General features: G+C 50.6%; 2 protein-coding genes across 6 annotated transcripts in view; one reads left to right on the top strand and one right to left on the bottom strand.

The window, feature by feature from the left end:
* Window positions 1–7041, top strand: part of KIAA1522 (KIAA1522 ortholog) — a 36460-nt gene extending 29419 nt beyond the window's left edge. For all 3 annotated transcript variants that reach the window (XM_033227246.1, XM_033227247.1, XM_033227248.1), the window contains exons 2-7: window positions 142–312; window positions 417–472; window positions 1024–1147; window positions 1728–1841; window positions 1932–4493; window positions 4943–7041. In XM_033227246.1, the coding sequence (XP_033083137.1) occupies window positions 142–312; window positions 417–472; window positions 1024–1147; window positions 1728–1841; window positions 1932–4493; window positions 4943–4965 (3050 nt within the window). In that variant the 3' untranslated portion in view covers window positions 4966–7041. The remainder of the gene's footprint in view (window positions 1–141; window positions 313–416; window positions 473–1023; window positions 1148–1727; window positions 1842–1931; window positions 4494–4942) is intronic.
* A 287-nt stretch (window positions 7042–7328) lies between these two features.
* YARS1 (tyrosyl-tRNA synthetase 1) overlaps window positions 7329–21067 on the bottom strand; it is a 45559-nt gene continuing 31820 nt past the window's right edge. For 2 of the 3 annotated variants that reach the window (XM_033227250.1, XM_033227252.1), the window contains 7 exons: window positions 19916–20051; window positions 19344–19429; window positions 13922–14057; window positions 12569–12666; window positions 11486–11679; window positions 10782–10923; window positions 7329–8169 (listed from right to left, as the gene is read on the bottom strand). In XM_033227250.1, coding sequence (XP_033083141.1) covers window positions 8059–8169; window positions 10782–10923; window positions 11486–11679; window positions 12569–12666; window positions 13922–14057; window positions 19344–19429; window positions 19916–20051 — 903 coding nt within the window. In that variant the 3' untranslated portion in view covers window positions 7329–8058. The remainder of the gene's footprint in view (window positions 8170–10781; window positions 10924–11485; window positions 11680–12568; window positions 12667–13921; window positions 14058–19343; window positions 19430–19915; window positions 20052–21067) is intronic. The other variant, XM_033227249.1, reaches the window with a different exon arrangement.

Raw genomic sequence — 21067 nt, 5'->3', positions numbered from 1 at the left:
AGACTGGGGGAAGGGGGCATTGCTTGTATATGCAAGGGCTGTGTGCAGTCTGGGAACCATGGGTGCCCTTGCCATGGTACCTGTGCACCTGCAGGGCCCAGATGCCTTTGCCTCATTTCCCTTCCTCCTCCCTCCCACTAGGCTCTGCCAAGGCTGAGAATGACAAACGTCTAAGTGTAGGGCCCAGCCAGGGGCCAGGGTCTGCAGTGGATGAGCACCAGGACAATGTTTTCTTCCCCAGTGGGCGACCCCCACACCTGGAAGAGCTGCACACTCAGGCCCAGGAGGGGCTCCGCTCCCTACAACACCAAGGTAACCTTCCTCTGCACTCCACTCCCCTCTCCTCCCTCCAGTGCTGCATTGTCAGCTCTCAAGGTCAGGGGCCTAACTCAACAAACCCTTCTGGTGTCTTCCAGAGAAACAGAAACTGAACAAGGGCGGCTGGGACCATGGAGACACCCAGAGTATCCAGGTGAGCCCTGTCTCCAACTCAGTCCTGACTCTTCTCTGCCTGCTTGACCCAAGGATGTCTTAGAACATTTCTGGGTCTCAGTTTCTTTCCTCTATCACAAAAGGCTACACTAAATGACCCCTGAGGGCCAGTCCAGGCTTTCTCAGTGTAGGTGATGCTGGAGGGGATCTATGACTCAAAAGTTCAAGTGGGAGGCTAGGCATGGTGGCTCACACCTGTAACGCCAGCACTTTGGGACACCAAGGTGGGTGAATCACTTGAGGTCAGGAGTTCGAGACCAGCCTGGCCAAAATGTTGAAACCCTGTCTCTATCAAAAATACAAAAATTAGCCAGGCATGGTGGGAGGTACCTATATTCCCAGCTGCTTGAGAGGCTGAGGCAGGATAATCGCTTGAACTCAGGAGGCGGAGGTTGTGGTGAGCCAAGATTTCGCTACTGCACTCCAGCCTGGGCAACAGATTTGTCTCAAAAATAAAAAAAGGTTCCACTGGGGAGCCTTGAGGAGGCAGCCCCACCCAGATCAGGGCCTGATCTCCTTCTACCCTGATAGTCCTCACGGACGGGGCCGGATGAAGACAACATCTCCTTCTGCAGCCAGACCACCTCCTATGTGGCTGAGAGCTCCACAGCAGAGGACGCGCTCTCCATCCGCTCGGAGATGATCCAGCGCAAAGGTGGATTCACGGGCAGGGGAGAGGGATGGGGGGCACCATTGGGTCCCAGCATCTGTAGCTTCTTTTCCTCCTTATCCAGTGTTTCGCCAGGCTCTCTGATTCAATGAATTCGGAAAACACGGTACCCTGTGTCCTCTTGCACATTCATGATACACACTAACTATAAAGCAGTTTAAGAGTTAGAAAATCTTAACTGTTGGAGGCCTGGTGTAACTACGTGCCAGCTGTGTGACCTTGGGAAAACCCTTAACCTCTCTGAACTTCTGTTTGATGTTCTATAAAAATGAGGATAAGTACCTTATTGGAATGAATGCCAAATGTTTAGCATGCTGACTAACACATAATAATATGTTTACTAAATAATAAGCTATCACTAAAGGGAAATTACCATTGTTGACTTAGTAGCCTTCCAGAAGTCTTACAGAAAAGAAGCCTCTAGCTTTGTTTAACCTAGCCTTGCCCATACCTACTTGACTGTGGAAACCATTTCTCGCAGAGCTCTTATTACAAAAGTAGTGCCCTGCAGAATGTGCCCTGAGTCGTTTGCTGTAACAGTTTTTCTCCCCTGACTGGCCCCCAGGCTCCACCTTCCGACCCCATGACTCATTTCCCAAATCTGGAAAGTCAGGGCGGCGTCGGCGGGAGCGGCGGAGCACTGTGCTGGGACTCCCGCAGCATGTGCAGAAGGAGCTCGGTGAGGCCTGGTTTAGGAGGGCAGTGGTGGTGGGTGGGGAGCCTTGGTCATCCCTCTCTGCTGACCCCACCTCCTCCCTGTCCCTTTCAGGCCTGCGGAACAAGCGTGAGGCACCAGGCACGCCCCGGGCTCCTGGTGCACCGGATGCTGTACGCATCCCCACAGTGGATGGCCGCCCCCGAGGGTCCTCAGGGATGGGGGCCCGGGTGTCCCTGCAGGCGCTGGAGGCGGAGGCGGAGGCTGGCGCTGAGACAGAGGCCATGCTACAGCGCCACATTGACCATGTCTACCGGGATGACACCTTTGTTGGCCGGTCCACGGGCGCCCGGCCCCCACCATTGACCCGGCCCATGTCCTTAGCGGTGCCTGGATTGACAGGAGGGGCAGGGCCTGCAGAGTCCCTGAGCCCGGCCATGTCCATCTCCCCCCAGGCCACCTACCTGTCGAAGTTGATTCCACATGCTGTGCTGCCACCCACAGTGGACGTGGTGGCCCTGGGCCGCTGCAGCCTGCGCACACTAAGCCGCTGCAGCCTGCACTCGGCCAGCCCAGCCTCAGTCCGTTCGCTGGGGCGCTTCTCCTCGGTCTCCAGCCCACAGCCCCGCAGCCGCCACCCATCCTCCTCCAGTGACACCTGGAGCCACTCTCAATCCTCTGACACTATTGTGTCTGACGGTTCCACCCTCTCCTCTAAGGGTGGCTCTGAGGGCCAGCCGGAGGGCTCTATTGCTAGCAATAGCATGGCACCCCCTCCCCAGGGAGGCAGTGGGAGGGGCTCCCCCAGTGGGGGCAGCACTGCTGAGGCCTCAGACACACTCAGCATTCGGAGCAGTGGGCAGTTGTCTGGCCGGAGTGTGTCCCTACGTAAGCTGAAGCGGCCTCCACCCCCTCCCCGCCGGACCCACTCCCTCCATCAGCGGGGCTTAGCAGTGCCTGATGGGCCCTTAGGGTTGCCCCCTAAGCCTGAGCGGAAGCAGCAGCCCCAGCCGCCTCGGCCACCCACCACTGGTGGCTCAGAAGGGGCGGGGGCAGCACCCTGTCCACCCAACCCAGCAAACAACTGGGTACCTGGCTTGTCTCCGGGTGGCTCCCGGCGCCCCCCACGCTCCCCAGAACGGACACTTTCGCCTTCCAGTGGATACTCGAGCCAAAGTGGTACTCCCACCCTCCCTCCCAAGGTCCTGGCAGGTCCCCCTGCTTCCCCAGGCAAGGCCCAGCCCCCTAAACCAGAGCGTGTCACGTCCCTTCGCTCCCCTGGGGCCTCCGTCTCCTCTTCCCTCACGTCTCTATGTTCCTCCTCCTCTGACCCAGCCCCCTCAGACCGCTCTGGGCCACAGATGTTGACCCCCCTGGGTGACAGGTTTGTCATACCTCCTCACCCCAAGGTGCCTGCCCCCTTCTCTCCACCTCCCTCCAAGCCCAAGAGCCCTAACCCAGCTGCCCCTGCTCCAGCCGCCCCTGCTATGGTTCCTGGGCCTGTTTCTACCACTGATGCCAGTCCCCAGTCCCCTCCCACTTCCCAGACAACCTTGACCCCACTGCAGGAGTCTCCCGTCATCTCCAAAGACCAGTCACCCCCACCATCCCCACCCCCATCTTATCATCCACCCCCACCACCCACTAAGAAGCCAGAGGTGGTTGTGGAGGCACCATCTGCCCCAGAGACTGCTGAGGAGCCCCTCCAAGATCCCAACTGGCCCCCACCCCCACCCCCTGCCCCTGAGGAGCAGGACCTGTCCATGGCTGACTTCCCCCCACCTGAGGAGGCCTTTTTCTCTGTGGCCAGCTCTGAGCCTGCAGGCCTTTCAGGCTCCCCAGAGCTTGTCAGCTCCCCGGCTGCTTCTACCTCCTCAGCTACTGCTTCACAGAGTCAGCCCCAGGGTAGCCCAGACCCTCCTCCAGCACCGCCAGCCCCAGCTCCTGCTAGTTCTGCCCCAGGGCATGTGGCCAGGCTCCCTCAGAAGGAACCGGTGGGCTGCAGCAAGGGTGGTGGGCCTCCCAGGGAGGACGTAGGTGCGCCCCTGGTCACGCCTTCGCTCCTGCAGATGGTGCGGCTGCGCTCTGTGGGTGCTCCAGCAGGGGCTCCCACCACAGCACTGGGGCCATCGGCCCCCCAGAAACCACTACGAAGGGCCCTGTCAGGGCGGGCCAGCCCAGTGCCTGCCCCCTCCGCAGGGCTCCATGCTGCCGTCCGACTCAAGGCCTGCAGCCTGGCTGCCAACGAAGGCCTCTCAAGTGCCCAGCCCAACGGACCGCCTGAGGCAGAACCACGGCCTCCCCAGTCCCCTGCCTCGACGGCCAGCTTCATCTTCTCCAAGGGCACTAGGAAGCTGCAGCTGGAGCGGCCCATGTCCCCTGAGACCCAGGCTGACCTCCAGCGGAATCTGGTGGCAGAACTCCGGAGCATCTCAGAGCAGCGGCCACCCCAGGCCCCAAAGAAGTCACCTAAGGCTCCCCCGCCTGTGGCCCGCAAGCCATCTGTGGGAGTCCCCCCACCCGCTTCCCCCAGTTACCCTCGAGCTGAACCCCTTACTGCTCCTCCCACCAATGGGCTCCCTCACACCCAGGACAGGACTAAGGGGGAGCTGGCGGAGAATGGAGGTGTCGTGCAGCTGGTGGGTCCAGAGGAGAAGATGGGCCTCCCGGGCTCAGGTACAGTGGGCAGTGCTAGGGTGGGGTCCCATTGCTGATGATGGGAAGTGGGAATCTGAAGTCCCGTCATAGGGTATTTGCTCTTGGATCTTTAACTTTTATGGTCTGAGAATGCCTTGGAAGGGCAAGCGATCACCCTTGCTGGGCCCCAGAGGACAATGGTGTGTGAGTGTCAGGCCTACTGTGTCTGAATTCCAAGGTTCAATAGCCAAATTCCTGGCTAATTTTGTATCTTTCCCTACCCTTCCTAGCTACATTGTAAAGTGTGGGGCAGTGACACCTACATTATAGTGTCTGAACATTTGTAGGGTGTCCAGCCCAGTGCTGCAGGCATAGTCAGTAAGTCAAAGGGGTAACAAGGTTGGGTGAGGGTATGCCTTGTTGGGCTCTTAGTGCCAGAACTAAGCCAGGAGGCCCTTTGCTAAGTGTCCCTTCTTTTTCTCCTCCAGACTTACAGAAAGAGCTGGCCTGACCACTAGGCACCTCACTGGCACTGCTGACCCATCCCAGAAACACAATCTCAGGGACCCGAGCAGCTCCAAGGACGAGAGGATACAGCAGACACAACCTAATAGAGAGGGCGCCTGCAGCCTTAACCTCCACGGCCTTCGACACTTATGCAAGCCTGGTGTTGCTCCTGTCCTCCGAATCATCCCGCGCTCATGCCTTTTCCTGAATGGGGTCACCTCCGGCAGTTGCCGCTTCAGTCTTGGCCTTAGCCTCATCTTGAAGGAGGTAGCTGGCGGGAGAGGGTGGCTGCGCCCCCTGCTGGCCCTGAGGCCACAGAGTTGGGAGCAGGACACCTCATCTGAGTTTCATTTTTTTTCATGTCCAAACCATGCACATACTATAGTCCAGAATCAAAGCACTTTTGAAAAGTGGCTGCATGGCCATCCTCCAGGGCCCAGGAAGTTGCGTTCCAAGGGCCTGTTTACATGGCAGCAGAATCCATCCCCAGCAGCCAGCCCATAGCTTGAGACCAGTCTGTGCCCTCCTGCCCAATCCAGTTTACTCCTTCTCTTGGTTCCTGGAGGTGGCCAAGTCATTTTGTTCCCACAGGCTTCTCTAGGCTGGGGGCAGGGGTGGGGCTGTGGAATTCCAAAGCACAAAAGGTGCAGAGAGGATTAGCCTTCCTGTGCCTCAACTCACCAACCACCCTCCTGCCTTCCAGTTCTGCCAGGTGCTCCATGCTGGGGACAAGTAGGAGACTGCCAGGGCCCAAAGAGATGGGTGAGCAGAAGAGCAGTAGAGTCATCTCGGGGCACTTGGCAGTGTCAAGCACCTGCCCCTTGCCTCCTTGACCACACTGGGGTGGGAGGGCACCCACCACTTCAGAGGCAGGAGCCTTTGGGCTGAGCAAGCACTGAGGTGGATGGAAGGGAGCATATGGAGGGGGAGAGCTTCCTTGAGCAGTAGGCCCAGGCCTGGCCCTCCACACTTCATTCTCTGACCTTTCTCTCTACTCGTTTCGGTGGATGTCCTTTCTGCAGCTGCCTTTCAGCACAGGTGGTTCCACTGGAAGGAGCTAATGCTGAGTGACAAGGATGGGAAGCCACAGGTGCATACTCAAGTCTTCCCTAGTCAGTGAGGGACACCTAGTGCTCCTAGGGCAGGCTGGGTCGTGGTCCCCTAGGTATCAGCCTTTCTTACTGCACTCTCCTCCAGGAATGTTAACCTTTCTATTTTCAGCCTGTGCCACCTGTCTAGGCAAGCTGGCTTCCCCATTGGCCCCTGCCCACCAGGGCCACCCCTTCTTTCTTGATCCTCTTTCCTCAATAGTGACTTGGGCTTGAATCTGGCAAGGAACCTTGCTTTTAGCTTCACCACTAAGGAGAGAGGTTGACATGACCTCCCCGCCCCCTCACCAAGGCTGGGAACAGAGGGGATGTGGTGAGAGCCAGGTTCCTCTGGCCCTCTCCAGGGTGTTTTCCGCTGGTCACTACCATCTTCTCCTCGTAGCTGATCAATCAATATTCTTCCCTTGCCTGTGGGCAGTGGAGAGTGCTGCTGGGTGTACGCTGCACCTGCCCACTGAGTTGGTAAATAGGATAATCGGTGAGCACTCTTCTGCTCAGAGCTCCTGATCTACCCCACCCCCTAGGATCCAGGACTGGGTCAAAGCTGCATGAAACCAGGCCCTAGCAGCAACCTGGGAATGGCTGGAGGTGGGAGGGAGCCTGACTTCTCTTTCCCTCCGCCTCCTCCAATGTTACTGGAACTCTTTATCCTGTTAGATCTTCTGAGCTTGTTTCCCTGCTGGGTGGGGCAGAGGACACAAGGAGAAGGGAGGGTCTAGAAGAGGCAACCCTTCTTTGTCCTCTGAGGTAAATGAGCTTGACCTAGAGCAAATGGAGAGACCAAAAGCCTCTGATTTTTAATTTCCATAAAATGTTAGAAGTATATATATACATATATATATTTCTTTAAATTTTTGAGTCTTTGATATGTCTAAACAAAAAAATCCATTCCCTCTGCCCTGAAGCCTGAGTGAGACACATGAAAAAAACTGTGTTTCATTTAAAGGGGTTAATTAAATGATTGAAACTTGGCTGTGGCTACTGCTTCTTAATGCCGGGGGGGGGGGGGGGGGGGGGGGGAGACAGGGCAGTGGCCTGGGCCCACATTTAGAAGGGAAAATGTTTTGCCTGCTGCACACATTGGACCCAAGTATGGGCCTCTTCTGCCTAGTACTGCCAAAGGGACTGTCAAGGTGTTTTGTCCATCTTATACCCCCCCACCCCCCCATTACAGGGTAAAGGAACCCCAGACTAGGTGAGGGGCAGCAGCTGCCTCACACTTGTGTTCTCGCCTGAGATGGTACAGCTTACATCCAGACACCCTTGTTCAGACATTTTATTTGAATTTATCACAATGATGGGGATTTAACTGAGATGCCTTCTCACCCCACCCTCTCTGAAGACAGAATCACTCCCTGCCATTCATTCTGCCTGATGCTAACACGCAGCTGGTTTAGGGAATGTCCCAGGCTAGCTGGATCAAGGGAAATTCCAAGAGCCCTGGGGCAGGCCCTGCCCCCCAGTGCCAAGCCTCAGTGTAAGCAGACGTTGGGAAAGCTGCCAACCACTTGGTAGACCACTAGGTTCTGTTTTCCCTTCCCTTTCCTTTTCAAATCCCACAGTTTCCTGTTGGGGAGAAGCTGTAATTAGCCCAGTCCAGGTACTAGATCCCAGCTAGAGGCGCAGCTGCTGGGATAACTCCAAGAAAACCTGGGCACCAGTATGTTTCCAATTACAAGGACTGTGGCATAAATTTTTAAATGAGTTATACTGAAACCAGATTTCTCCAGCTGCCAAGGGAAGAAGGTAGGGCTGGACTCCCTGCTGCGGCCCAGCCCTTGTTAGGGGTCGGTCTCTCACTGCAGCCAGACAGGATGATCCTGGGTTCTGGGGAGGGTGAGCTGCCCATTGCTGATTTCTGCACCGAATAAAGAGTCCAAACCCGCTGCTTCCATGTCCTGAGAAATGGGTAAATGGGTGATGGATGGAGCAGACTGAAGAGAGCAGATGACACGGTGGTGGAAGAAGGGAGGAAGATGCTGGGCTAGCTAGCTAATGTTCCCCCCTTTCAGCGATTTACAGGAAATGGACCCCAGCTTGGTCATGAAGTTGGTTTGCTTCCACTGTGCGATGCACTCCTCAGAAATTTTAAAGTCAGCCTGGACAAGATAGATAAAAATGATTTTAATGATGGTGGTGGGACTGCAAGAAAACCCTTTTTTTTTTTTTTTTTGAGGCAGAGTTTTGCTCTTGTTGCCCAGGCTGGAGTGCAATGGCGTGATCTCGGCTCACCACAACCTCTGCCTCCCAGGTTCAAGTGATTCTCCTGCCTCAACCTCCTGAGTAGCTGGCACTACAGGCAGGCACCACTACACCCAGCTAATTTTGTATTTTTACTAGACACGGGGTTTCTCCATGTTGGTCAGGCTGGTCTTGAACTCCCAACCTCAGGTGATCCACCTGCCTTGGCCTCCCAAAGTGCTGGGATTACAAGCGTGAGCCACCGCGCCCAGCCTGAAAACTCTTATATACCAGTAGGGTACGCTGGCTCAGCTTTTCTAAGAGATATTTGTCAAAAGCTTTCACATTCATCTTTTGACTGAAGTAAGTTCATTTTAGGGAGTTAGTTTAAGAAAATAAACCTAAGTGCAAAGGCCTATGTACCAAGACATCTGTCACAGTCACATCATTCTAACAGTGAAAAACAGAACAACCTCAATGTCTAATAAGAGTTTAGTTAGATTTTGATAATTATGGTAGAATACTATACAGTGCAACCCCTCGATTTTTTTTTTTTTTTTGAGATGGAGTTTTGCTCCTATTGCCCAGGCTGGAGTGCAATAGCGTGATCTTGGCTCACCACAACCTCTACTTCCCAGGTTCAAGCGATTCTCCTGCCTAAGCCTCCTAAGTAGCTGGGATTACAGGCATACGCCACCATGCCTGGCTAATTTTGTATTTTTAGTAGAGATGGGGTTTCTCCATGTTAGTCAGGTTGGTCTCGAACTCCCGCCCTCAGGCAATCTGCCTTCCTCAGCCTCCCAAAGTGCTAGGATTAGAGGCATGAAAGAAATCATGGCCAGGAGGCTCAGCGCAGTGGCTCATGCCTATAAGCCCAGTGCTCTGGGAGGCCCAGGTGGGTGCATCACGAGGTCAGGAGCTTGAGACCAGCCTGGCCAACATAGTGAAACCCCATCTCTACTAAAAATACAAAAATCAGCTGGATGTGGTGGCAGGCACCTGTAGGCGGAGGTTGCAGTGAGCTGAGATTGTGCAACTGCACTCCAGTTTGGGCGACAGAGCAAGACTCCATCTAGGAAAAATAAATAAATAAATAAAATAAAATAAAATAAAAATCATGGCCAGGTACAGTAGCTCATGCCTATAATTCCAGTGCTTTGCAAGGCTGAGGCAGGAGAATCACTTGAGTCCAGGAGGTTTACAAGCTTGAGGTTACAGGGAACTATGATGGTACTACTGTAATCCAGCTTGGGTGAGAGTGAGACCCTGTTTCTAATTAATAAACAGCATTTAGTATAACAAACTGTAAACGTATTATCACTCCAAGCATAGCAAAAGACCAGAAGGAAATAATCACTAATGACATTCTTTAGTATCTCTAGGTGGCAGGACTAGGATATTGTGGTTTTTCTGTTTGTTTTTCTCTTATATTTTAGATGTTTTCTACCATGAAAATTTATTTTATAGCCAGAAAAAAGAGATTCACAAAGTCAGCCTAGAAAACCAGGAAAGGAGGGAGTAGGCAAAGCAAATGGCCTCATGCAAGAGGATGGAGAGTAGAAACGACTCTCAGTGTCCTCCAGAAGCACTTACCTATCTCACTGAAGAAACACAGTATGAACGAGAAAGAGTCACCCATAAGTGTTAGTTCCATGAGGAGAGTCAACTTCTACTGCTTATTCATTGAGGTAGGCCAAGCACCCAGAAAACTGCCTGACACCTACATTATGGACTTGGTATTCGTTAAATGAATGAATGAATTCAGGGATCACTGGGGCAGGCCAGACCTTCATTGTCCAGAAGGCAAGGAGACAACGAGTGCTCTAAACTCAAGGTGGGCAGGAGGGACCCTGGGAAGGTTGTGATCCTGGCCTTATCATTTCTTTTCTTTTCTTTTTTTTTTTGAGACGGAGTTTCACTCTTGTTGCCCAGGCTGGAGTGCAATGGCACGATCTTGGCTCATTGCAACCTCCGCCTCCCAGGTTCAAGCAATTCTCCTGCCTCGGCCTCCGGAGTAGCTGGGATTACAGGCGCCCACCACCATGCCCGGCTACTTTTTTGTATTTTTAGTAGAGACAGGGTTTCACCACGTTGGCCAGGCTGGTCTTGAATTCCTGACCTCAGGTGATCTGCCTGCCTTGGCCTTCCAATGAGCTGGGATTACAGGAGTGAGCCACCGCACCTGGCCCTGCCCTCATTATTTATGGTGACCCTATGTGGCCCTGTCAGGTAATCTGCCAGGTAAAATGGGGATAATCTCCTATCACAGACTGAAGATCAAATGAAGAAATGTCTGAAGTCCCTCACACAGGGCCTCAAATGATCTGCTGGGGATGTAATGCAAGGTCCTAAGACCCCCATGCTCCTCAGGCACCTTGAATTCAGAAAGATCTGGAGAGGAGGAGGAAGAGACGGACTCAAATGCAGGAAGTCCCAACAGAGAGGGGCAGCTGTGGCTTCAGTAACAGGACAGTCTGGAGACACAGTCCAGGCAGCCCAGCCAAGAAGAAGAACAATTACAGCTTTTTACCTGCAACTTCTCGAAGACTTTCTTCTTGGGCTTGAGCTCCTCATCTGGTTGGCCCTTTTCATAGCCCTTCACAAACACGCGCTCACCAGGAGCAGAGCCTGCCGGAGGGTCCAGAGGTTCAACCTGGCGGTTTATCCCTTCTCTGGGAAGACACACAGGACAAGGGAAGGGTGAGGTTATGGATGGGTTCCAGTGACTGTGGAGGCCAAAGCAATCTGGGCCTTTACACAGGGGCCCTGATGGGATTTAGGGCATCCTCAGTACCAGAGCCCCAAGAGGTCCTCTTATCTTGCTACATCTCTGCACATCACCAGGGTTAGATTAACCCAAGCTATACCAAAATCATGTGTCAGGAGAGATAGCAAAATCTGTGTTTCTAGGGGAGGAAGTATAAAATAGCAAGGACTTTATAGACATCAAAACTGGGATTTGAATCCCTGCCCCACTCCTTACTGGTAGTAAGATTTGGACATGTACTGGTTTGAGCCCTTCATTTCTATTTTAACAAAATTAACTGTAAGTAAAATGCTTCATTCACAGTACTTGTACAGTAAGTCCTTCATGCATCAACTTTTGGCATCAGCGAGGAAGAGGCACGTGTTCTCACAGCTTCCACCTGGTGTGTGGAAGGACATCATATGGGCTGATTCCCTACTCTTCCTGGCCTCCCCAGGTCCTGTGCCCCACCCCAAGTCCTCACTCACATAGAAGCACACAGAAGCATGCCTTGGGACTCGACTCCTCTCATCTTCTGGGGTTTCAGGTTGCATAGCACCACTACCAGCCTGTCCTGCAGTTCCTCTTTGGGCACGAACTGTACCAGGCCGCTCACCACAGTCCGTGGTTCAGCTTCCCCCACGTCAATCTTCTCCACATACAGGCTGTCTGCCTCTGGGTGCTGCCAGGGAGAGACGTCAGGAGGAAGAGCATCATTATCCATTAGAAAAGCAGCCTGGTGAACTCCTGGATTCCAGAAAGGAGCACCCACTCCTTACAGAGGCCCTGGAGGGACCCCCTAGAGCTACTCTTCCTGGCCTCCCCAGGTCCCAGACAGCAGACAGGAGAATGGGCTCTGAAGGTATATTCTGCTCTCAACTGAGGCCAGATTTGAGTAAAATGGACCTAGATGCTCGTGTTAAGAGGTGGAAGGATCTCTAATAGAGATTAAACAACCCAGACTGTCTAGATGGCTACCATTATGGTGCACGTGCTGCACCAGACAGGTCCTAGGTGGGCTGGGAGATGGGAGGGGGACAATTGCTGGCCTTGCCATCTGATGCAGGGGCACCAGAATTGATCTCAGGGTGGTTTTGGTGGTTGGGGTACATAGTGAGAAGCAAATCAATGCTGAAGGGAAAAAAAGCCCAGAACAATGGTCCCAGGCCACTGGGTGCATAACTTTCTGTCTCTGGGAAAAAAGGAAGTCTTCTTCCCTCTACCACTTTCTGAAGGGGGCAAAGTGGCCCATCCAAGATAAGGCCTGTAGCTAGTCCAGGCAAGCTGATGGGGATCAGGTGAGTCCATCAGACCAGATTTAACAGATAAACAAAAGTTCCCACTGACTAACATCCGTCCCCCATGCCGAGTTCCTGGCTGTGTTTGGTTGCATAATGTCCACAGGCGACAATCGCAACAGAAAGCCTGATGCCTGGAATTAGACACCTGCACTCTGACTTGCAGTATGACCTCAGGATGTTACTTCCCATCTCCAGGCCACGTTTCCTCCAGATGGAAACAGACAAACCTGACCCCATCTGCCTCTCTGAGATGTGGTGAAAAATGAGTACCTTCTCCACAGTGATGATTTTCCCCACACGGATATCCAGCCGGGATGGGATGACCTCCTCTGGTTCTGAATTCTTGGCAGGGCCTTTGGCCATTGGCTCTAGGAATGAGAAGAATCCCATGAGGTAGAATTCTTCCCTGTGGCAGATCAGCTGCTGATCCCACCACGTGAAGACACTGATATTAGGTAAGATTTAGTGTAGAATCCCCAAAGTCTAAATACTGAGTTATAACTTCTTTAATACTGGGTTGGCAACCTTTCAGACATGACAAACCTGATTTTCATCTGTTCTCTCCCTCAATTATTAGACTAGAGGGGAGGGAGCAGTAGTAGCTTTGCCTCCTTTAGGTATTTCCATTCATGCATTCCATATAGAATTTGCTGAGTCTTGGCCAAGTGTGGTGGCTCACACTTGTAATTCTAGCACTTTGGGAGGCCAAGGCGGGAGGGTTGCTTAAGCCCAGGAGTTCAAGACCAGCCTGGGCAACAGAGCCAGACCATCTCTTTTTGAAAAATTAAAAAAAAAAATTTTCGCTCAGTTACTTAGTTTTTTTCTAGAAGGGTCGCACAAAGCTATCAATGCCAGTATCTCAGCATTATGCATAAGTGGATGGCCAACTAAGAGCTAGGCCCATGCACACAGAAGGAAACTGGAAGAATCTAAAGATAAGCTTCTCTAAGCTCTGCAGACTCTGCCCAACAGCTGTATAAGAGACTGTCTATACCCTATATACCAGTTGGGTATAATAGGTCTAACCTAATCTCTAACATTTTTCCTTTTCTGAGACAGAGTCTCACTCTGTTGCCCAGGCTGGAGTGCAGTGGTGTGATCATGGTTCACCGCAGTCTCAACTTCCCCATGCTCAGGTGATCCTCTCACCTCAGCCTCCCAAGTAGCTGGGACTACAGGCATGTGCTACTATGCCCGGCTAATTTTTTTTTTTTGCTGGGGGGTAGAGACTGGGTTTTGATCTCTAACTTTTGGGCTCAAGTGATCCACCTGCCTCAGCCTTCCAAAGTGTTAAGATTACAGGTGTGAGCAACTGTGTCTGGCCCCAGTCACTATCTTTAACGAAGAGGCAGATTTAGCAAACAGACAAGAAGAACCCAAGTATACATCTTACACCAGCAGCTCTCAGCAATGCTGGTACAAAAGGATTGTGATCACTTCCTGGTGTTCACCAAACCCAAATCAAAATGACTCAAGTTCCATTCTAGGAGCCAGTAGGATGTGACATTCCTCCACTCAGACCCCCTGGGTTGTTGTGCCCTCAATTGAAGACAGGCATTTTTCCAAGGCTCATTGACAAGCTCTCTCTCCTGATGACATCAGCCCCTTTCCGGCTGGCCTTACTCTGCTTCGAGGGATCTGGGTAGGCAGCGCTGGCCAGTTTCTTCAGGGCAGGGGTATTAAACTTTTCCCGGATTGGATCCAGCAACTTGTTCAGCGCGACTTCAACAGAATTCTTCAGGTCTCCAGGATGTACAACCTGCAGAATCAAACAAGACCTAGTGAGATAAGGTCTAGAACAGGGCACAGGACACCTGAATCCAAGAAAGTAGGATCAAGGGAGTTTTTCCCAACAGTCTTATTTGATCCTTGTGATAATCTTGTGAGGCAGGTAGAAGAGAGAAGGGAAAACACATTCAGAAAGACTAATGTGTCCGAAATCCAAGTCTTTTGATTCTGAAATCTATACTAACTTGAGGGTGTTTAGGAGCTGAATGTATTTGTTAGTCTAATTCTTCTAGTCCTCCATTTATGCTTATGAGCAACACAGTTGCTCACACCTGTAATCTTAACACTTTGGAAGGCTGAGGCAGGTGGATCACTTGAGCCCAAAAGTTAGAGATCAAAACCCAGTCTCTACCTCCCCGCAAAAAAAAAAAAAAAAAAAAAAAAAAAATTAGCCGGGCATAGTAGCACATGCCTGTAGAGTAGGGTCACAGACCAAGTGGTATTTACAAGCAGAGAAACATTCACATAGGTAATCCAAGGCCTAAAGATAACCTGAGGGAGAGAGCTGAATAAGAAGAAAGAGCAGGCCGGGTGCGGTGGCTCAAGCCTGTAATCTCAGCACTTTGGGAGGCCGAGACGGGTGGATCACGAGGTCAGGAGATCGAGACCATCCTGGCTAACACGGTGAAACCCCGCCTCTACTAAAAAATACAAAAAACTAGCCGAGCGAGATGGCGGGTGCCTGTAGTCCCAGCTACTCGGGAGGCTGAGGCAGGAGAATGGCGGGAACCCGGGAGGCGGAGCTTGCAGTGAGCCGAGATCGCACCACTGCACTCCAGCCTGGGCTACAGAGCGAGACTCCGTCCCAAAAAAAAAAAAAAAAAAAAAAAAAAAAGAAGAAAGAGCAAGGGCTTTGGAGTTCGACAGACCCAGATTAGATTCCCAGCTAGCTGTGTGTGACTCCAAACTAGGCACATAACCCCTCTAAGCTCTGGCTGATTCTTTTTTTCTTTTCTTTTTGTAGAGACAGGATCTCGCTGTTACCCAGGCTGGTCTTGAACTCCTGGGTTCAGGCAATCTGCCTGGCTCTGCCTTCCAAAGTGCTGGGATTACAGGCATGAGCCAGTGCACCCGGCCAGTGTTGGCTTTGTTACTTATAAAGTGAGGCTAATAATAGCTATATGTCACAGGATGGGGATGAGGGTTAAATCACTGAATGTGGGTGAAAATGATGACACTGCTGGTGCATGGTAGTAGTTCAGTAATTCCATTTTGTTCCTTGTGTCCTGTGACTGCCCTTTTTTTGAGTCTCGCTCCGTTGCCCAGGCTGGGGTGCAAGTGGCGCAATTTCAACTCACTGCAACCTCCACCTCCTGGGTTCAAGTGATTCTCCTGCCTCAGCCTCCTGAGTAGCTGACACTACAGTTGCATGCAGCCACGCCCAGCTAATTTTTTGTATTTTAGTACAGACAGGGTTTCACCGTGTTGCCCAGACTGGTCTTGAACTCTTGACCTCGTGATCCACCTGCTTCAGCCTCCCAAAGTGCTGGGATTACAGGTATGAGCCACCATGCCCAGCTGACTGCCTTTTTTATATCTCAAATTTGGTCTGAAAGAATCTTCTAGATATTCTGAGGGGACATCCCTTAGGAATGAACACTTTCAATACAACAATGCGAACATTTTTGTTTCTGATGCTACTTCTTCATTTTCTTGGGAATATATATATATATTTTTTGAGACGGAGTCTCGCTCTGTCGCCCAGGCTCGAGTGCAGTGGCCGGATCTCAGCTCACTGCAGGCTCCGCCTCCCGGGTTTACGCCATTCTCCTGCCTCAGCCTCCGGAGTAACAGGGACTACAGGTGCCCGATACCTCGCCTGGCTAGTTTTTTGTATTTTTTTTAGTAGAAACGGGGTTTCACTGTGTTAGCCAGGATGGTCTCGATGTCCTGACCTCGTGATCTGCCCGTCTCGGCCTCCCAAAGTGCTGGGATTATAGGCTTGAGCCACCACGCCCGGCCGGGAATATTTAAGTTTAATAAAAAGCTCTTGGCCGGGCGCGGTGGCTCAAGCCTGTAATCCCAGCACTTTGGGAGGCCGAGACGGGCGGATCACGAGGTCAGGAGATCGAGACCATCCTGGCTAACACGGTGAAACCCCGTCTCTACTAAAAAAAAAAATACAAAAAATTAGCCGGGCGAGATGGCGGGCGCCTGTAGTCCCAGCTACTCGGGAGGCTGAGGCGAGAGAATGGCATAAACCCGGGAGGCGGAGCTTGCAGTGAGCTGAGATCCGGCCACTGCACTCCAGCCTGGGCGACAGAGCGAGACTCCGTCTCAACAACAAAAAAAATAAAAATAAAAATAAAAAATAAAAAGCTCTAGGGCTGCCGCTGTCCAATATGGTGGTTACTATCCTTGTGTGGGTATTTAAATGTAAACTGAAATTCACTTCTTCAGCTGCGCCTGCCACATTGCAAGTGCTCAACAGCCACATGTGGCCTCTGCATCAGGCAGTAGAGATAGGACCTATCCACCACCACAGAAAGTACTGTTGGATAACGTGGCTGCAGACCTTTTTTCTGAGGCATTTCATCTATTCCTAATTCCCACAAAAGACTTTTTTTTTGAGACATGGTCACGCTGTTACCCAGCTGGAGTGCAGTGATGCAATCATGGCTCACTGCAGCTTTGATCTCCTTCCTGGGCTCAAGCGATCCTCCCACCTCAGCCTTCCCAGTAGCTGCGAGTATAGCTGGCCAGTATTTTGATTTTTTTTTTTTTTGTAGAGACAGAGTCTCACTATGTTGCCCAGGCTAGTCTTCAACTCCTGAGCTCAAGCCAATTCTCCTGCCTTGGCCTCCCAAAGTGTTGGGATTACAGGTGTGAGCCACCGCACCTGGCATATATTAACATTTCTAACAGCCCCAATAAATTGGTTGGACCCGAATTCAGAGTCAATCACAACACCTCCCATTTCTTTCTTTTTTTTTTTTGGAGATGGAGTCTCGCTCTGTTGCCCAGACTGGAGTGCAGTGGCCGGATCTCAACTCACTGCAAGCTCCACCTCCCGGGTTTACGCCATTCTCCTGCCTCAGCCTCCCGAGTAGCTGGGACTACAGGCGCCCGCCACCTCGCCTGGCTAGTTTTTTTTTGTATTTTTTAGTAGAGACAGGGTTTCACCGTGTTAGCCAGGATGGTCTTGATCTCCTGACCTCGTGATCCACCCGTCTCGGCCTCCCAAAGTGCTGGGATTACAGGCTTGAGCCACCGCGCCCGGACAACACCTCCCATTTCATTCCCTATATACGGTATTATGTCTTCCCTTTGTGACCTGGCCCTGCCTATCTATCCCACAATCCCCCCCTCACCTTTTAAGACTCTAGTCAGATCAAACCACCTGCAATTCCTCATACATCATGCTGTTTCATCCTACCATGTCTTTGTACAATTTATTCCCTCACAGATTTCCTTGTGAACTCCTATTCCTCAAGCAAAATAGTGCTTGGATAGTGTCTCCTCCACAAGCTTTTCTAGAGAGTCAGTTAATCACTTCCTTCTATATTATTTCTGGCATATATACATATATTCTTTTCATTATATATATTCACATGTAATACATATTTTCACATGTTATATTCACATATATACACACATACGTTAAAATATACATATAGATACATATGTAAAATGCAGCCAATGAAAAATGCAGCCAATGAAATATTTACAAGTCTGCCTCTCCTACTGGACTGAGCTTTAGGAGGACTGAACCCTCTGTGTAATATCAGTCCCTAGCATAGTGCCTAACACATGGGCACCTAGTAAGTCTTTTGTTAAAGTGTCTGTTGAAATGAATAGGAGCCTCTATTCTGTCCTTTTATAATTATCTCTTATTTTTGAACCCTGATTTTGCACCTGTTCCTGAAATACTTCATCTTTGCTGAGTTCAGTCCTTTATTCCAGCCTGCTAAGTCCTTTGGAGAGTGATTAAAGCACCAGTATGTTAGCTTTGTACCATTTGCCCATCGAATCTGGGAACCACCTGAATCTTCATCGAAGCCATTAACAAAATATGCAGCCCTGGAGAGCATAGACAGAGCCCTGGCTGAGCGCGGGGGCTCACACCTGTAATTCCAGCACTTTAGGAAGCCGAGGTGGGCAGATTACCTGAGGTCAGGAGTTCAAGACCAGCCCGGCCAACATGGTGAAACCCCATCTCTACTAAAAAATAAGAAATTAGCCGGTGTGGTGGCAGGCACCTGTAATCCCAACTATTTGGGAGGCTAAGGCAGGAGAATCGCTTCAACCTGGGAGGCGGAGGTTGCAGTGAGCCAAGACTGTGCCACTGCACTCCAGCCTAGGCGACGGAGTGAGACTCCATTTCAAAAAAAAAAAAAAAAAAACCCGCAAAAACACAGAAGAAAACCCCTGTAGCATATAACTACAAACCTGGTGGGCCAAGATGGAGAGGTCTGGCAGAGTTCCGTGGGGATTATCTTTCTTCCTTTTCTTTTCCTTTCTTTTTTTCTTTTTGAGAGAGAGTTTCACTCTTGTTGCCCAGGCTGGAGTGCAATGGTGCAATCTCAGCTCACCACAACCTCTGCCTCCCAGGTTCAAGCAATTCTCCTGCCTCAGCCTCCCGAGTAGCTGTGATTACAGACGCGCGCCACCATGCCTGGCTAATTTTTTGTATTTTTAGTAAAGACGGGGTTTCTCCATGTTGGTCAGGCTGGTCTCGAACTCCCGACCTTAGGTGATCCGCCCACCTCAGCCTCTCAAAGTGCTGGGATTACAGGCGTGAGCCCCTATGCCCAGTACATTCTCTTCTTTTCTTTCTTTCTTTTTTTTTTTTTAGTATCTCATGTAATTTATTGAATATGGTACAGAAAGTGAAAAACCGAATGGCTGAATGGTTGTATGGGTACTTGAAGAAGTATGGGTTCTACTGAATGAGTACTGCTTTTGTACATCCTAAAGGGACTACCCGTGTGCATAAGATTACAGACATTTACTGATAAGAAATGTTTCCTGAGAAGAGGTGAGAAAAAGTCCCCGCCAGGTAAGGCCTTAAAGGGCCCTGAGGGATAGAAATCCGTCTGCATTAACGAAATTCCTAAATCAGAAAAGCTAACTGACAAGAAACTTTAACCAAAACTGCAGTTTTGAAGGAAAAGAGACACTGGTGAGATTACCAAAAGTAGAGAAAAAATACCAGGCAGCTTACTTCTACACAGAACAAGTTGTTCTAAAGTTCTAACAGTCAGCAAAAAATAAAATACAGATCTTCAGGAAAGGATTCCTTTTCCTTTCACATTACCTCAGCAGCAAAGTCCTTCTCCAGGTCCGTGTAAGCTGTGTAGGTTTTGTTTCCACCCCATTTCTCATCTCGTAGGATCACAAACTCTGTAAGGAAAAGGATCCATGTCAGCAAACTCATTGACAGTGGCAGAATCGGCATTCCTAACCCACATGCATGACTATTTGTAGTTTTTGCCATATATTCTGAATTTTATGGTATGGTATTTTATTATTCTTAGATTGGATGAATGGCACTATTGTATACCCAGCTAGCATCTCAGCTGCTTCAGGGGAAGGCTTGTGGTTTATATCTATTTTGTTGTATTCCTCTAGTTCAACATGTCTGCCCCCACCCTTACTTCTAACACCTCTGCCCACTCCAATATTCCCTCAGAACCTACCCTGGTAACGAATATATGAACCATTAAATTACATCCCAACATCATTCATACTTTAATATATAAGAAATCAGAGCAGAGAATCAGGGCAGCCAGTCCCTGGAGGAACGGTCTGTGACAAATCACAAGTATGATCACAGCATGAATTTTTCTATTCTAGCCTGGCCTCTAGGAAGAAAACAGAGAGTGTTACCAGACTTAAGGGGAAAAAGGACATGCTTGATGAAGGACAGAACCCCATTGTTCTCCACATTTCCTGGCTCACAGAAGGCCTTCTTCAGTTTTTTCTTCACATCCTCCTTCCGATCAAGGAGATCAATCTTGGACTCCTAGAAGTCATGGAAGGGAAGAGGACCTCTTGTGGTTGAAAATGAGAATATGCTCAACTGATATGAGTTAAATTTTGTTTTTTCTTCTCTGTCGCCCAGGCTGGAGTGCAGTGGCACAATGCTGACTCACTGCAGCCTCAACCTCCTGGGCTCAAGAGATTCTCCCATCTCAGCGTCCTGGAAAGCTGGGACTACAGGAATGTGTCACCACGCTCAGTTAATTCTTCTATTTTTTGTAGAGACAGGGTTTCATCATGTGGCCCAGGCGGGTCTCAAACTTCTGGGCTCAAGCAATTCTCCTGCCTTGGCCTCCCAAAGTGATGGGATTAAGGGTGTGAGCCACTGTGCCTAGCTAAAAAAAATTTTTTTACAAAGATTTTAACATTAGGTGCTTGCAGATATTTTCCTGTGGACACGGTAAAAATAAAAAAAATATATATATATACATATTTTTGAGACGGAGTCTCACTCTGTCGCCCAGGCTGGAGTGCAGTGGTGTGATCTTTGCTCACTGCAAGCTCCGCCTCCTGGGTTCACGCCATTCTCTTGCCTCAGCCTCCTGAATAGCTGGGACTACAGGCGCCCATCACCACACTCGGCTAATTTTGTTTTTGTATTTTTAGTAGAGACGGGGTTTCACGGTGGTAGCCAGGATGGTCTCGATCTCCTGACCTAGTGATCCGCCCGCCTTGGTCTCTCAAAGTGCTGGGATTACAGGCGTGAGCCACCGCACCCCGGCAATAAAAATATTTTAACATTAGGCTGGACACAGTGGCTCACGCCTGTAGTCTTATTACTTTGGGAGGCTGGAGGGTCACTTGAGCCTAGGAGTTCAAGACCAGCATGGGCAACATAGTAAGACCTCATCTCTACTGAAAACAAAAAAATAGCTGGGTGTGGTAGTAGGCACCTGTGGTCCCAGCTACTCGGGAGGCTGAGGCAGGAGGATCACTTGAGCCCAGGAGGTTGAAACTGCAGTGAGGCATGATCATGTCACTACACTCCAGCCTAGGCGA

The sequence above is a fragment of the Trachypithecus francoisi genome, unplaced genomic scaffold (assembly GCF_009764315.1).
Source record: "Trachypithecus francoisi isolate TF-2019V2 unplaced genomic scaffold, Tfra_2.0 Lachesis_group12, whole genome shotgun sequence".
NCBI classification, from domain to species: domain Eukaryota; kingdom Metazoa; phylum Chordata; class Mammalia; order Primates; family Cercopithecidae; genus Trachypithecus; species Trachypithecus francoisi.
Note: the sequence above shows the minus strand (reverse complement) of the source record. Positions and strands in the feature narration are given on the sequence as shown.